Source organism: Apostichopus japonicus, chromosome 22, assembly GCF_037975245.1.
Source record: "Apostichopus japonicus isolate 1M-3 chromosome 22, ASM3797524v1, whole genome shotgun sequence".
Taxonomy (NCBI): domain Eukaryota; kingdom Metazoa; phylum Echinodermata; class Holothuroidea; order Aspidochirotida; family Stichopodidae; genus Apostichopus; species Apostichopus japonicus.
Window position 1 is genome coordinate 970439 of NC_092582.1, and position 18736 is coordinate 989174.

The 18736-nt window shown below is 36.9% G+C and overlaps 2 protein-coding genes across 14 annotated transcripts in view; both read right to left on the minus strand.

The window, feature by feature from the left end:
- Positions 1-18736, minus strand: part of LOC139964060 (sushi, von Willebrand factor type A, EGF and pentraxin domain-containing protein 1-like) — a 495975-nt gene that overhangs the window by 444063 nt on the left and 33176 nt on the right. The gene's annotated exons all lie outside the window — the stretch shown is intronic.
- On the minus strand, positions 85-18577 carry LOC139964044 (complement factor H-like). The gene is made up of 8 exons (XM_071965365.1): positions 18569-18577; positions 18142-18245; positions 17019-17074; positions 16476-16676; positions 4834-5040; positions 3692-3883; positions 1914-2108; positions 85-222 (listed from the first exon to the last, which is right to left on the minus strand). The coding sequence occupies exons 1-7, from the start codon at positions 18575-18577 to the stop codon at positions 1921-1923; spliced, it is 957 nt and encodes a 318-aa protein (XP_071821466.1). The 3' UTR covers positions 85-222; positions 1914-1920.

Genomic DNA, 18736 nt, shown 5'->3' on the forward strand with positions numbered 1-18736 from the left:
GACAAGTAGTTTTCTTAGTACACATTCAACGTTTCTCACCATTAACAAGACATTTTCCCACGGGAGGATTCCAAGTACCATTACCACATCTTGATGTCATACTTCCTATAAGAACAGTGTCGTTGTCGCATGAAACTGTCAGGTTTGATCCGTGGACGTATGACCGATCATCAAAATATATTATTTCTCTGCCTTCTTCTTCAAGTACTGGTTGGCAGTTTTCTATGGAAATATACGTGAACATTGGTATTATCGACAATACCTGAAAATGTGGTGTAGCAATAAGTGTATTCAACAATGAGCTTAAACAATCATATTCTGTTTGATCGAGTTATAATCGCTGCCGGGAAGTGATGGTGAAATATTAATGATGGTTAACATATTCATATGCGGTTATACAACCTCAATGGTTAGATGAGGACACAACTGATTGGAAACTCTGCAGATTGTAGTATTTAAATGTTTAATGTTAATATCGCTAATTTAGTATCAACGCAAAACTCAGAAAAATCGACAATAATACAGTAGCTGTAGACTATGTTTTCTGCCGTTTCTTCATAGATCCTTAGTCGTTTTAATATTAAAACGAATTACCAAGTACCTCAGTGTAACAGTTACGCATACATTTTATTATCGTGATGGATATGGATATTTTTACGTGAGCATTTAATTCATTAGGCAAGCAACTTTCGAAAAAGTCGCGTCGATTATTTATGATTCATGTGCTGGTCTTACAATCTCGGTTTCTCAAATTCCTAGTTTCAGTATCATATGTCAGATAGCCAAACGTTTAGAACTTACAGAAGAATGATTACAAGTAGCCTCCTTACATAATTGCTTGACTAAAGCATAATGTAATTATAGGGTAAAACGAAGTTCACCTGAGAGACTTGGTCTTGTGTGATTTTGTCTCCACGATGTGGCACAAAGGTGAATATAAACAAACTATGAACTCGAATCTTGTACATTTAATTATATTTATTCTAAGTATTTACCGTGGATCAAACCCTCATAGAAGTGGTTAAATTTAAAAACATCGTCAGGAATTTTTCGGACCCTGAAGAGTATTGAATGTTACTTCTGCAAGACAATAAATGATGCTTTACTTACATCTCCCTAGTTTAATATTATTTTGTGGTCATTACTGCTTTATGACATTTAAACTGTACCTTCTATAGTGTTATGAAATAGTGATACCATCTCTTTGATGTTACCGAAACACTCCATCGAGACACCTTACAGGCCTCTTATGTATTTATCTAGGTCATGGATTCAGTTTTCCCACGAGAAGTTTTTAACTATCTTATTGAATCTTGGTACAGGGCCTTTTTCCCAAAATAGATTCCATTATGTCTGTGGAACATTCGAGAAGGTTCTCTCACGTGGTATGGAAGTTTCCATAGAAAGGGGATGGACTTCCAAACTCCCAACCAATCAGGGCAGATCAGTGCCAGCGCACTTATTTTTATATCGTTAAGTTAATACAGGATGGTCAGGTTATTGGCTGCCTACTGATTGTGCGCAGTGAGATTTTATGGAAGTAAGGTATAAAAGTAAAAGGGGGCCGAAAGTTTTATCACTTGGTCAGCAAATTTATCACTCCGCCGAAAGTTCATCACTCCTAATTGTTTAATTGACGGAGTCAAGTCAAGTCAAATCATTGTAATTTAGTTTTATTTGTAAAGAGAATCGACAGAGAAGAAATTATACCGAATCAATAATCAAATCCTATCTCGTCAAATTGTTTTTTGTGTGAAGTCATTGTTTTCTTCCGTTCGAGACATCTCCTGAAGAAGCATAAATACGGCATCAAGATATCCCAGTACCTTTCTATCGCGAGTCCCGATAAAGTATCACTATCGGAGGAGCGGGCTCGCAACAATATTACAATAGTATAACAAATGAAGGCTTACCTACGCTTCAACACCTTGGAATGCTCGGAGACCACTGTCCGTTTCGACAAAAAGAAGATTCGGTTCTGTCGGGGATCAATTCATCTCGGCATGTAACTTCAAGCTCCGTACCAGGATCGAACTCGTTTTCACTAGAGGATGCACCGTCATAAAATATCGTCAAGTAGTCCACGCTGCTCACCGCAAGACATTTTGCTGATGATGACGTTAAGAAAGTTACATTACTTTTTTTAAATAAATTTTAAACCCCTTAAATTCGAATCTTGTACATTTAATTATATTTATTCAATGTACTTATTATATTTAACCAATAGAAGTGGTTAAATTTAGAGATATCGACAGGAACTTTTCGAAACCTGCAGACGGAATTTACTGCTACTTCTGCAAGCCAATAAATGATGTTTTACTTAAAGGCGGTCTGCAATCGTTATGGTTTCATCTTCAAACTCTAACCTGAAGGCTTTACATTCATTGTATAATTAACTTCCGAAGAGATCGCTGGTTATGAGCACTAAACACGTACAAAGTGAACCAAACGAGGCAGAAAAGATACACTACAAAAGAAATAAGAAGAAAGTAAAACTTTCATGCCACAGATTAAGGTCCATGCGTTTGCCAAATGTTCCCCACCCCCCACCCCAACCACCCCCCTTCCTCACTTCGCCTCCTTGGGATGGAACGTAATTGTGTACGTACAGTGGAAAGTTTGTGACAGAATGATCAACAAATCAACAACAGATAACTGTAAGGAAAGCTTATGAAATCGACATATTCTTAAAAACAATGCCAAATTTTGTATTGAAAGTTGATATTTTTTTGGCACAAATTGTTAGAAAATTGCTGTAAAGTCAAAATTTTGAGGAAATAGTCATAATCAGGATATAATAATCAAAATTTCGAGACGCTAACGATATTTCGATATTATATTTCAACAATTCAAGACGTGATTAATATTCAAATAAGTATACAAAATCGGGGGGGGGGGAAATAGTTACAATTTTGGAAAACTAAGTAGAAATTCGACATTTTACATTTTCCAACGTCCTACTTTGTCCAATCAACACATAAATTAATATTCTTGTGAGGAATAGCCCTCAAAAACACTGGTGTTCTGCCCCTTCGCCCTACCTCGTTTTGCTACAATTAAGAAGTATTCATTTGTGATAAAATAAGCACCTGTAAAAGGGGGTCGCATAGTGGGCTGTGATCAAGCTTCAATGTCTTTAGGGATATAATGGGAGAGCGTAGTGGGCTGTGGTCAAGCTTCAATGTCTTTAGGGATATAATGGGAGAGCGTAGTGGGCTGTGGTCAAGCTTCAATGTCTTTAAGATATAACGGGAGAGCGTAGTGGGCTTTGGTCAAGCTTCAATGTCTTTAGGGATGTAATGGGAGAGCGTAGTGGGCTGTGGTCAAGCTTCAATGTCTTTAGGGATATAATGGGAGAGCGTAGTGGGCCGTGCTCAAGCTTCAATGTCTTAAGGGATATAATGGGGGAAAGCTTCTTCTTAGCTCATTTTATTCATTCTTTCATTTTGGAGGGGGCGGGGGGTATATTAACACATTTTACGACCATCTTCCTTCTTTCTGTCTTTTTTCTTTGGTTATTAATTCCAAATACTTTTCATTCATATCTTTACATTTATCTTACAGGCGATAAGTGGCACATTGGGAGTGATTCTAGTTTATTCCAATGTGACCTAGATTAGATTTGACAAATCATGACAATTACAGTTTCTTGAACTTCTTGCTTGCCTTTGAGCAGTAAGGAGAGGATTACCTTCAACACAAGTTGGTAAAACGTGGTTCCAGACTCCATTCACGCACGTAACATTCTCGATTACATCAGAAATATTGAACCCATCATTACACGTGACAGTTACCCTGTCACCATGACGTGGTGGTCTTGTAATTACAGTGTCGTTCATGTAGTGTAAATATCCAGTATCCACCAACCTCACTTCACAAATAGCTAAAAGGAGTAAAAAAGCAATAAACTGTCCATGAAATTTGTGTTAATTCATCTCATATTTCGTATTTGATATGTTATAGTTTGACTTGTACTTATCGTAAATTTCGTATTCAATATGTTTATTATTCAAATCAATCACTTCATTTTTTAAATTAAAATAAAAAGAATGTATGCCTATATGTACTTTCATATAATTTGGTTTTCCTCTGTTTATATCTTAACTAGAACTGGTGAGTCACTAGTGTTAATTACATACGAGTTGTTGCTTTTTGCTGTTTTGTTTTTGCTGAGCCTCAGCCTTTAATTTGTGACCGTGAATGTAAAAGTATTTATTAAACTTGTTAATCGTTTCCCTTTACTTGTGATACTGTGATGAAACATACAAATAAATATGGAGGGATGGCTGTCTCTCACTTTTAATATTATAGACTCGAGCATAATGTGTCACCGATTAAACACACTCTACGAACTACAATACGCGGTGTAGGGCCAGCTGTTATATATATAAAAGAACACTGTACTGAGCCTACGTATACCTTCCGTGTATATTTGTATGTTATAACAACGTCTGCTACCATGCACAGCACGTGCTAGTATAACCAACACAATGTCATGTTGTTTACACCGATTAAACGCATACTCCCCATGCGCTACAAACTACATTGCCGAACAAAGATGTAATATAAACACATCGCCTTCGTTAATATGAACGTGTATGCTGTAACGTCTGCTACCAAGCACATTATATGGGAGCATTAGCGTACACAGTATCGTCAGAAAGTGGCCAATACGCAGATGGGACTTACACACAATGTATAGGGTAAAGAATAACATTACTGCACATTTGCTTCTTTATTTGCGAAACATCAAAACTGTTATATCTGACATTAGACGAGTTACATGTGTATAAATCTCAGAACGGCAATGTACACATGCATATGCCCACATACCTATTGTACAACGTGGGTATGTATTTGGTCCTCTCCACTCTCCTCTTCTGCATGTACGTTGCTCTTCATTAACATTTTCAAGGACGAAACCTTCTTCCACACGATGAAATGTTGCCAGGGTGGAATGCGGGTAATGAGAACCATCAACTCCTACACTATAAGTAATTGCCAGGTTATCTGGATGGTTCACCAAGGGAGGGCATGGATCTGAAAATCGAGAATCCGTAAATAGATATTCAAAAATATATTCCATACAACAGCAATTAAATGTAACATGACTGAGCAAAGTTCCTTTCTAATGTATTTTATAATCAAGATCCCTTCGTTTTTTCCATAGTAAAGCTTCCTTGGGACGTTTTCTTTGCATTTGGATAACTGAGCAAGACACATAGGTAATTACTACAGGGCTAATTGAAAACTTGGACGAGAAAACTAAGAACGGAAGATGGCAGTCGGTTTATGAAAAAAAGATACATCTTATTTTATCAAACCATCGAATGATAGTGGTTTACACGCTCTGTAAACTGTTGATCGCTACTATCAGTTGGTACAAAGAGAAAACTTGCAAATACAATTTGGAACAAAAACATAGTTTGCCAACCACAAATATATATATATATATATATATATATATATATATATATATATATATTTATATATATATATATATATATATATATATATATATATATATATATATATATATATATATACAATTAGTAAAGCTGCCATTTGAATTTGGAACCAAATCATATTTTGACGACCACATATTATATGCTACAAGAAAAGTTTCTTAATAACAATTGTGTGTACATAATGTTTAACATTATGTATAACATTATGTGCACACATTTCAAATTGCAAAATAATTTGATCTCTTAGCCATTTACATTGCTGATATAAACACTAACACATATGGAATAATATGTAATATTAATATCTTATAAGTCAAAAGATCACTTTATCTTAAACATGTCCATACTTATTTATAAGTACTGTTACGTTGGAATGCGAGAGGTCTCGATAATTAATTTTAACGAGACACAAGCCTGGGTTCGTTTCCGTAAGGAACACAGACAAATTGACGAGTCTAGAGATTTTAAATGAGAACGTAAACAATATTGAACAATGGAGTTTGATCCAACAACAACAAGTGGTAATTACAAATATATAGAAAATTACTCACAAACTTAACAAGATAGGATACACTTTAAAACACGCTGGTCTCTTCCAACGGCGATATCCCACAGCGGCCACGACCTCGATGACGACGATTCTCGGTCCGTTGTACCGCAAAATTCACTGGTCCTCGACGAAGTTTCTCGCGATCCCAGAAACAGCAGTCACCTTCTTTCCGGCGATGCTCCAAAATAGAAGACGGACTTCCAGCCACAATAGAGTGAAGCACAAGTCGAACTTCTCGCCGAAATATTACCAGAGTCAGTCCAAAATCAGCTTTATAGCCACTAACTCCTGGCGTAACGAACTTCCTCAACGGAGACAGAAATTCTTCACCTTCTGCGAAATAAAGACTGAAAAACTATAGTTTCACAGCAAAGTCCTCTTCAAACTTCTGAGTGGAAGTGTAGAATCAATCTTAGTATCGATATCTCAATCCCTCAGAAACTACTGGTAGTTGAGCACTGACGATATATAGTAGAATGGTATAATATGTGTCGTCGCTTGTATTCGTACAGAAAATGAGAAACTCTCCGATCTGGGCGGGCTTTTATACGATTCGCCATGTCAAGAATCATCTAGATCTTACTCGATACACCTGACCCAGTTTCTCTATTCTTGGAAGTCCTTTGCATATCTCGCGTACGTTCCAGAGAATCCACGAAGATTGCACAGCTTACACGCGATTTCACGTAAAGCGACGTTAACCCGAGACCAGCGTGTCATCATAAGGAATATACCAGAACAATCGTGTATTATAACATTCTGACACGGTAACCCGACCTAATTTCTCAAAAACTGATTTATCACGTAGGCAATTTTAAATACTTTCTATCATATAACATTAGGTTCCTCACTAGCAGTAACTAGCGTTAGGCTACAATGGGCCCTCGTAACACCCTCCCCCTTAAAGGAAAGTTTGAATGTAATGAAAACTTTTTAATTTCTTACATTCTACTATATCTTATCAACAAACAAATTTTCTATCATAAAATATGAACTTTGTTACACTTGAACAAATTTTCGTTAAACATTTATCAAACAACATTTAAGTTATGCATAATAAATAATTCTGAGTGTTCTTTAAACAAATGTTTAGTGACATTATCCTTGTGTTGTCATATATACAATAAATTTATGTGAATCTGGACAAAGCATCTGCCATCACATTGTCTTTTCCTTTTATGTGTCTCACATCAAGATTGTACTCTTGTAAAGTTAAACTCCATCTCATTAATCTTTGATTCTTATTCTTCATTCTATGTATGAAAGTGAGAGGATTATGATCAGTGAACACAAGCACAGGGTAGACAGTAGTATGCAAATATACATCAAAATGTTGCAGTGATAACAAGAGTGCAAGACATTCCTTTTTAATAGTTGAATAATTTCTCTGGTGCTTATCAAACTTCTTTGAATAATAGCATATTGGGTGGTCAACTTGATCCTCGCCCTCTTGCAATACAACACTGCCACATCCTATGTCACTAGTATCGACAGCCAATTTGAATTGCTTATGAAAGTTGGGTGCGGCAAGTATTGGTGAACCCATGAGGATTGACTTAATCTTGTGGAAGGCACGTTCACATTCATCCGTCCAACGGAATGTAACATTCTTCTTTAATAAGTCCGTCAATGGGCTAGCAATGTCCGAGAAGTTCGGACAGAACTTCCTATAATATCCGACCATACCCAAGAATCTCATAAGAGCCTTCTTGTTTGTAGGTGCTGGATATTGCTCTATTGCCTCCACTTTGGCCTTCAGTGGTTTGACTTGACCTTGACCTACGACATGTCCTAAGTAAGTCACTGAGGCATGACAAAACTCACTCTTCGTCAAATTAACAGTCAACTTCGCCTTAGACAGTTTCTGAAACAACTGTCGAAGTTGACTCATGTGTTGCTCCCATGTTTGACTGTATACAATCAAGTCATCGACATAGGCTTCACAACCATCTATTTCCATTACAATTTGATTAACCATCCTTTGAAATGTTGCAGGAGCATTCTTTAATCCGAAAGGCATAACTTTGTATTGATATAAGCCAAATGGTGTAAAAAATGCAATGATCTCTTTAGCATGCTCAGTGAGCGGAACTTGCCAGTACCCTTTCAGAAGGTCGAATTTACTCACAAATTTAGCATTTCCAATTTTGTCAATGCAATCATCAATTCTAGGTATGGGACATGAGTCAGTCTTTGATTTTCCATTGACTGCTCTCATATCTGCCACAAGTCTATATGTACCATCTGGTTTCGGTATCAGAATACACGGTGAACTCCATTCACTACTACTTGGCTCTATTATATCATTATCTAACATATAATTTATCTCTTTCTTGAGATGTTCCATTTTCAATGGATTCCCACGGTACGGATGTTGTTTGATGGGCGTGGTGTCACCAACATCAATGTCATGAAACGCAGCGTTTGTTCTCGATGGTGTGTCGGGAAAGATATTCTGATAATATTTTACCAATTCTGTCATTTCAATTTGCTGCGTGCCAGATAAGTGGGAAAACTTTTGCTCCAAATTTCCAAGCACATCAGAGTTTTGTAGTTTTATACTATACTCTTTGTTTTTAATTCCGGCATTTGTGTCACTCGTCACATCAGGTTCAACATTCGTACCTTGGGTGACATCAGCATGCGTTGAAGAGCAGATAGGCTTTGGCACACTATCATCGTTTCTCTCTATGTACTTCTTTAACATATTAATATGACACAATTGTCTACCCTTACGCCTACCTGGTGTCTTGACCACATAATCTACATCACCCATCTTCGACTCAACTTCATATGGGCCAAAATTTCTAGCTTGTAATGGTTGGCCTTGAATTGGAAATAATACCAAAACTTTATCTCCTGGTTGGAACACTCTATTCTTTGCATTTTTGTCATACCATTGTTTCATTTTGGCTTGACCTTGTTCCAAATTTTGTCTGGCTATTTCGTTTGCCCTATTAAGCCTATGCTTAAAGTTTGATACATAGTCCAACAAATTAGTGGTAGATGCTTCACTGAGCCATTTTTCTTTTAGGTGTTTTAACGGACCACGGACTGTATGTCCGAACACTAGCTCAAATGGGCTAAATCCCAGCGTTTCTTGCACTGCTTCTCTAGCAGCAACAACAACAAGTGTACGCCCTCATCCCAGTCTTTCTGGAATTCAAGGCAGTACGTCCTGATCATATTTTTTAGGGTTTGGTGGAATCTCTCTAGAGCACCCTGTGATTCCGGATGATACGCACTTGAAAGGTGCTGGTCTATCCCTAATTGATACATAACCTGCTGAAACAATCCGGAGGTGAAATTAGATCCTTGATCAGACTGAATACTTTTTGGAAGGCCAACCAGAGTGAAGAACTTTGTCAAGGCCTTCACAACTGTAGTTGCCTTAATATTCCTCAGCGGAATAGCTTCAGGAAAGCGGGTCGATGTACACATGATGGTTAGGACATATTGATTGCCTGATTTCGTTTTAGGGAGAGGACCAACGCAATCTATAATGACTCTGCTAAAAGGCTCATCAAAAGCAGGGATTGGTTTCAAAGGTGCAGGCGGTATTTTCTGGTTGGGCTTCCCAACCACCTGACATGTATGGCACGACCTACAGTAATCAGCCACATCACTCCTAATTTTGGGCCACCAAAAATGTTTTTGAATTCTATCACAGGTTTTCCTGACGCCTAAATGTCCTGCCATTGGACTATCATGGGCCATGCTCATGATGTCACTGTGGTACACCTTGGGTACAACAATTTGGTGTACCACTTGCCATTCCTCATCTGCAGGCGCATCTAGCGGTCGCCATTTTCTCATCACCACGCCATTTTGTTTGTAGAAGCAGACAGGGTTATCCTCCGCTTCTTGTGGGGTCACTGCCCCTTTAACTAAATCTATTAGTTCAGGGTCTCGACTTTGTTCTAAAATCAATTTGTTGCGACTCAAAGGATCTTCTTTTTCTACCTTTTGGTTATCTCCCGAACTACTTTCTGTGTCATTCAACACCTTAAAAAATGTGTCTTCCAAATTGAAGACATCACCCTGACAGCTCTCAGACTCCTCCACTTCCGAGACTGCCTTTTTACTCATTGCCCTAGTCATTACACACGCAGGATATTTCATCTTCCTCGTGGCTACTAACATTAGAGGGCATATATGTAACAATGGGGTTAGGGAGAACCTTATCCCCTGCCAGGTCATTTCCAAGCATCATGGAAACACCTTTTATCGGCAATTCCGACATAACACCAACCAGCACTTGGCCGGACACCAAACCACACTCTAGGTTTACTCTGTGTAAGGGAACACTGATAATCTCCATCTTTATCCCATGGATTAATGCACACATTCCAGTCGAACTCTGTTCACCAAAGGGCAACGTTTCTTCTAAAATGAGCGACTGTGAACAACCTGTGTCCCTTAAAATCTTAATTTGTTGGGGCGAAAAATCATCACTAATTGATATGCTACCCTCCATAATGAATGGTTGGAATACCTTATTCACTTGATTTTTATCAAATTCCTTCTTTTGGATTTCTTTGTCAATTCGATTCGAATTCCTCTGTGAGGCAACATATCCAACTGTATTAGGGGGTGCTTTTGAGAATCCCTCCTGTTTTCTTTGAGAATTTTGATTTTGTAGCAGATAACATTGTGACATGAGATGACCAGGTTTGTTACAATTATAGCAAGTAACTTGCTTTTTGAATCCACTCCCACTTGGTGGTTTCGTGCCCCCAGAATTCCATTTGCCGCTGTTTCCCTTTGAATCGGGTGTCCCTTTTACCTCTGTGTTTATTTTGGGTTTCTGGCCCCTAGCCTGGTAAAACTTATTTGGGCTCAGTTTGTGGGTCAGAGCATAGTCATCTGCTTTCGCTGCCGCAGCATGCAAGGTGTCAATCATTCTCCCATCAATATGAGTTTTGATGTCGGGGTGGATACATCTTTTAAATTCCTCAATCAGGAACAATTGTCGTAATTTGACCAAATTTTCCCCTACATCCTTAGAGTGGAGCCACCTATCAAACATTTGCTCCTTTATTCTGGCAAATTCTACATGTGTCTGATTATCATTTTTCTAGCCCCCCTAAATTTCTGTCGGTATGCCTCTGGCACCAGCTCATAGGCTTTGAGGATCGCCTGCTTCACTTCATCGTAGTTTTCACTCTTTTCCATAGGGAGAGCCGAATACACTTCCCGTGCTTTCCCAACAAAACTACTCTGTAAAAGCAGCGTCCACACCTCTTTCGGCCACTTCATATTCGCAGCCACTTTCTCAAAGTGTCGAAAATATTTATCTACCTCTATTTCGGTAAATTTCGGCACCAATTTTATGTATCTCGAGGCATCAAAATATGGTGGTGATCGATGAGCTGACGAGGAGGGTGATGAGTCAGATTCTGATTTATACTTTGATTTATACTGAATTTCTAATTCCTTTAGGTGTGTTTCAGATTCGAGCCGTTTTAGTTCCAGCTCCAATCTGACTTCTTGCTCCAGCTTTTGCTGTTCTAATCTGATTTCTCGCTCTTGCTTTTGCTGTTCTAATCTGATTTCTTGCTCTAGTTTGATTTTTTCCATTTCAATTTCTAACTGTTTCAGCTGAACGGCGTCACCGCCGATTTCAGTCACAATTTCACCCTTTTTTACCCAAACATGACTCATCGAGAATTTCCTCGTCAACTAATACATCGATCAACCCATTCTTTACAACTTGTTTCCTCGTTGCTTGCTTTACGCCTAAGCTATAAGATTTGGCTAATGCCATCAAATCTGGCTTCTTTAGGCCATCAAATTTTTCCCAAATAACATCTTTGAGAAATTCCTCTGGCTCGAACTCCATGTTCTCTCACGTTTTCTCTCTAGACAATTTGCAAAACAATTATTCTCACAAATGAATTCCTTCAAACGGATAGGTCACAAATGTTGTAAACCTCTCAAACGGATAGGTCACAAATGTTGTAAACCTTTCAAACGGATAGGTCACAAATGTTGTAAACCTTTCCCGGATAGGCCCCCAATTTTGTTACGTTGGAATGCGAGAGGTCTCGATAATTAATTTTAACGAGACACAAGCCTGGGTTCGTTTCCGTAAGGAACACAGACATATTGACGAGTCTAGAGATTTTAAATGAGAACGTAAACTATATTGAACAATGGAGTTTGATTCAACAACCACAAGTGGTAATTACAAATATATAGAAAATTACTCACAAACTTAACAAGATAGGATACACTTTAAAACACGCTGGTCTCTTCCAACGGCGATATCCCACAGCGGCCACGACCTCGATGACGACGATTCTCGGTCCGTTGTACCGCAAAATTCACTGGTCCTCGACGAAGTTTCTCGCGATCCCAGAAACAGCAGTCACCTTCTTTCCGGCGATGCTCCAAAATAGATGACGGACTTCCAGCCACAATAGAGTGAAGCACAAGTCGAACTTCTCGCCGACTAAATATTACCAGAGTCAGTCCAAAATCAGCTTTATAGCCACTAACTCCTGGCGTAACGAACTTCCTCAACGGAGACAGAAATTCTTCACCTTCTCCGAAATAAAGACTGAAAAACTATAGTTTCACAGCAAAGTCCTCTTCAAACTTCTGAGTGGAAGTGTAGAATCAATCTTAGTATCGATATCTCAATCCCTCAGAAACTACTGGTAGTTGAGCACTGACGATATATAGTAGAATGGTATAATATGTGTCGTCGCTTGTATTCGTACAGAAAATGAGAAACTCTCCGATCTGGGCGGGCTTTTATACGATTCGCCATGTCAAGAATCATCTAGATCTTACTCGATACACCTGACCCAGTTTCTCTATTCTTGGAAGTCCTTTGCATATCTCGCGTACGTTCCAGAGAATCCACGAAGATTGCACAGCTTACACGCGATTTCACGTAAAGCGACGTTAACCCAAGACCAGCGTGTCATCATAAGGAATATACCAGAACAATCGTGTATTATAACATTCTGACACGGTAACCCGACCTAATTTCTCAAATACTGATTTATCACGTAGGCAATTTTAAATACTTTTTATCATATAACATTAGGTTCCTCACTAGCAGTAACTAGCGTTAGGCTACAATGGGCCCTCGTAACAGTACCAGCCCAAAATTTTCCAGTACTTTGTCTTTATTAATCACAAGCATGCCATGTTGAGCATCTGATAAATTGTTTCAACTTATTTATTAAAAATAATTAATAAAAAGATACCTTTATAAACACCCATATTCCAGCTTTCATAATGATAGAAGTAAATGGTGCTATTTCATTACTGATTGCCAGCAATGTGGTCCATTGGTTTGAAATCATGATGTATGTTAATGCTTATCAAGTATCAAGTGTCCTTTCATGATGTAAGTTAATACCAATCGAGTATCAAGTATCCTTTCATGATGTATGTTTTTTTTTTCTTGTATATATATATATATATATATATATATATATATATATATATATATATAAATATATATATATATATATATATATATATATATATTTATTTATTATTAGAAAAACAGAGAAATAAGATATGACTCATAATTGACAAATAAGGAGTAAGTTTTAGAAAATATATTGGAATTTTCGGTCCCCCTCGGACCTTCGTCAGCAATACTTGGCAGTCGAATGAGAAGTACAAAATGTGACACAATGAAAGTATGACGCTAGATAAGTGTAAGTTGCAATGATGGAATTAAAACCAAATAAACCATGACTATACAGGAAGCGGATTAAGGAGCAAAGAACGGATTACATATGCTTGTAGAACTGGTAGTTGTTAAGGGGTCCCAAGTCTTTGTTGAGGCCGGTGATGTGAGACTTAATACGAAAGATCCAATCGATTTCTTTACGTTTACGTTCAGTAGTTGATTTGAAGTTCGAGGCAATTAAAATACATTTTAGGTTTTTAGAGAATGATCATGAAGATTGAAATGTTCGGACACTGGGAATCCTGCAAAATTATCACGAACAGATTTTTTGTGATTATTAAAACGAAAGCGGAATCGGGAGCCTGTTTCACCTACATAATTGCCCTCTTTGCAAAGTACACAATAGAAAATGTAAATAACATTAATAGAATCACAAGAGAGGGAAGGGGGTCTAAGACTAAAGTCAACATTGGGAATCTTGACCACGGTGCCTGGGGTAATATGGGGGCATATTTGGCATCTAGGTTTACCGCAAGGAAAATTGCCTGCGGAGGTGGAAACTGAGCGGGGGAGTCTGGAGGAAGTGAGAAGAAATTTAAGGTTGGGGGATTGACGAAATGCTGGCATGGGGGGTACCTTAAACGATTCTCCTACAGACTGATCGTCTTGAAATACAGCAAATTCCTGTTTGATGGAGCGAATGAAAGATTTGATGAGGGGGTTGTAACTGGTAACTAACGGAATGCGTGTGTTGGGACTTTTAGACTCACGGCTCAACTTGTCGGCCCTGGAAATACCCTGTCTAATTAAGTGAAGGGGGTATCCGACGTTCAAGAAATAACCAGTTAATATGGATACCTGGTGTTTAAAATCACATGGGTTGGAGCAAATGCGTTTAAATCTAAGGCATTGGCTGTAAACAATAGAACTCTTGAGATTATTTGGGTGAAAACTATTAAAGTGTAAATACATATGAATATCAGTGGGCTTATAATAGACCGAAGTGGTTAAGGAATTGCCATCCAACTTGACCAGAACATCTAGGAATGAAACTTTACGCTGAAGTTTCTAGCATGGGTTTTTAATATATCTTATTTCTCTGGTTTTCTCTTATAATATTTTCTTTTGGAGTAAACGTGGATTTTCGTTATATATATATATATATATATATATATATATATATATATATATATATATACATATATATATATATATATATATATATATATGTGTGTGTGTGTGCGTGTGTGTGTGTGTGTGTGTGTGTATCTAATAAAATAGGTATGACTGGTATTGCCCTAAACTGGTTTAAAAGTTTTATTGTCGGCAGATCTCAAAGAGTTAGAATAAGGGGCTGTTCTACTGATCAGATTACAATTAAGTTTGGTGTGCCAAAGGGATCTGTTTTGGGTCCGGTCTTATTTAACATCTATATTCGTTCACTTTACGCTGAAGTTTCTAGAATGGGTTTTAATATTCATTGTTTCGCAGATGATCATCAGGTTTATAATCACTTTAGGCACCATAATCAAGGATCAGTTTTGGTTGACTCTCTGCAATCCTCTTTTGGTTGTATTCAACGCGGAAATATTATTTGCAACTCAACCCTGGCAAGACCCAAATAATTGTTTTTGGTCCCCATCCTTTACTAAAACTCATCCATATGAAGGTTGTTATTCTTAACACTTTTGATTGTGTACGTTTTGACCAAATTGTTCGAAACATTGGTATTAATTTTGACGATACCATGTCTTTTCGGCATAAAATCTGTTCACTTAAATCCAGGTGCTTTCAGAATCTAAGATATATTTCTAAAATGCGGTTCTACCTTACTAAGTCTGAGTTAAGCACTATTGTCCAATCCATGGTTATTTCGAATATTGATAATTTCTGTAACTCACTTTATTTTGGTATCAACCAACATTTACATGATCAACTCCAATCTGTTCAAAGTTTTGCTGCAAGAATGATATATGGTAGAAGTAGATATGATCATGTGACTGATCTATTCCATGATCTTCATTGGTTAAAAATCAAGGAGAGGGTGTACTTTAAAATAATATTGATTGTGTTTATGTCTGTCAAGAGGACTGGGTCCCAAATTTCTATAATATGTTGATAACCTCTGATAGTAGCAGAAATACGTTTTTGATAGAGCCACGAGTTAAATCCTCGTTTGGGTATCGCTCGTTTGCGAAGGCTGGACCTAAATTGTGGAATAACCCGTCGACAGCCTTAAAGAAGTCCAAAATGCTGCTACTTTTAAGAAGCAATTAAAACACTACTTATTTGTCGATGGTTCTGATTTCAGCCAAAATCTCGACCAGGGTTAGTTGTTTATTTGTTCAGTTGTTTCCAGCACAGCAGTGCATACAGCTTTCTGTAGTAGTTTTTCTTATAAGCCTTTATTATTATTATTATTATTATTATTATTATTATTATTATTATTATTATTATTATTATTATTATTATTATTATTATTATTATTATTATTATTATTATTATTATTATTATTATTATTATTATTATTATTATTATTATTATTATTATTATTATTATTATTATTATTATTATTATTATTATTATTATTATTATTATTATTATTATTATTATTATTATTATTATTATTATTATTATTATTATTATTATTATTATTATTATTATTATTATTATTATTATTATAAGCAGTATATCAATTACCCCTGTTTCCCTACCACCGAAAATATGTAACGCAAATATTGTTAGTATGTGACTACTGTGATTAAGAAAGGAAGTGATTATTAGTTAAAGGTATCCTTACCACCAACACATGAAGGAACTTCCTGTTCCCACTGTCCATTCCAACACCTAGACGTATGCAAAACTACGCCGTCAATGAAGTGTGTTCCTGGTTCACATACCGCCTGGAGTCTACCACCGTGATGTGGGTTTGTAGTACGTTGATTGTTGTGGCCATAGTAAACAAACTGGCCATTTGAAAATTCTTCCCTACTGCAGGATACTTGAGATAAAATTCATTTGCACATATTACATGGTTTAATACGCTCACCATCATAATTTGGTCTAATTGGAAGCTATAGACGTGTTTTCATTGTTTACAGTGTAGTGCACTTCTCGGGAACAAATAGAAGCAGATTACCCCGTAAAGTGAAGCAAACCATGTACAGACATACCGTGCCACATATTTTAGTGAAGATACTACGTAATGCTACACGTATAAAATTTATCAACTTACAAATCACAAGAACACCAAAGACGCTATTATTCAGACTAGTCAAGAACAATTATGAGTATTATTATATAAATTTAAATTACTTTTAGATTTTTAGAGATAACAAAATACCTCTTTCACACAATAACTCGAATCCTTGCCATTCTCCAAATGAACTAGGAGTAACCCTATAGGGATACGAAAGAAGTTAGATTAGTGACACGAGTAGTTGTACATTGCGTGATACATAACAATTAACATTTTTCATCGGAATAAGGACTACATCCGGTGTGCTCAATGGGAACTAATTGGACTGTAGCTGCAGAAGTTAGTAGATCAAGGTGTTTATTCCTTACTCTCGATACATTCCGGTAGAGCAGTTGTCCAGCTTCCGAAATCACATACTGAATCTTCCATTTCTGTGGCTTGGTACCCCACATTACAAGATACGTTTCTTGCTGTTACTTGCTCTGGGTTATCCGTGGAATAATGAACACGTCCATTTCGTATGTTTTGGTGGACACATGGAACTGAAATGTACAAGAATGTTTCAATTTGATTACGTTAGAAAATAAATAATATTATAGCGGCAGGACTCTGTGCTTTGTTTTATAGAAGCGTATTCTGTTCAGCTTTATTTCTTTACATTATGGAAATTCCGTAAAACGGACTGAATCTGTATCACATACATTGCAAGAAAGTAAAGATGAGTAAAAAAACACGGCGTCCTTCGTTATTTGCAACACAATTAAAAAAATAATCAAATTAAACGAATTAAGATTTACCTTTAAGGAAATATGGTGTAGAAATTATTTGCCTTAGATTCCCTTGTCCTTATCCGAGTAAATATAATATATAATACTGTATAAATATTCACATTTTGAGAATCAGTATACCGTGTAATTAATTAACTGGTCATGGTGTTATTTAGATACCTTACGTATAATGAGTATCTCCTTCCTCTCATTCCATATGACCCAAGATTGGTTTCCATAAAGTTGTAAAAGTTCAATCATTGTCAATCATAGAAGGTTATTGTTGCTTCAGTTATGAAACATAGGCCTATCCGGCCATTGCCTAAATCTCGGAAGGCTACGTATTCCATCCATACATATCAAATAACACATACACATTGTCTTGATGCGTTATTCAGATTTTATGACATACTTTTAGTACAAGTTGGTGCATCTCCTCGCCATTGTCCAGTAAGACATTGCTTCGTGTCACTTGTTAGATGTCCACGCTCAGTACATACAAAGGTAGCAGTGGTACCGTGTGGTCTGGTTCCTCGCTCCATTGAGACTCTGTTATATTCAGCTCTCCATTGGCCAACACCAATATCATCCTCACTACAGGGATCTGATGTCAATACAAAAGAACATATGTGAAAAACGAGTTTGAAATAATTTCGGTTTTACATAAATGAAATGAGCTTGAGTCTGAAGAGAAAATTATGGACATATTGCTTATGAGTTTGTTCTCTTTATGAATTACATTAGGTACATTATTCATCATGTACACAAGCCTATAAGGTCCCTGGTTGTTCAAACAGTAACCATTATGATACATGGTAAGTCAGTTATTTATCAGAAGAGCTGATCTTAAATTGATTATAATAGCACGTTTTATTAAGAAACTGAATTGTTGTTCCGCATGTTATTAAATTGAGGTTTGAGACTAACATTGGCCATTCTGTGCCAAGCGGCTGTTTCCAATATTTCTGTCTGATAACATTAATGGAATTTGATCTATTAACAGAACAGCAAATGTCCATAAACAGAAGAATGCATCTCACCTCGTCATGACATATGATGTCATAATATCAATTACCTTTGTTTTAAGGCAAAAAC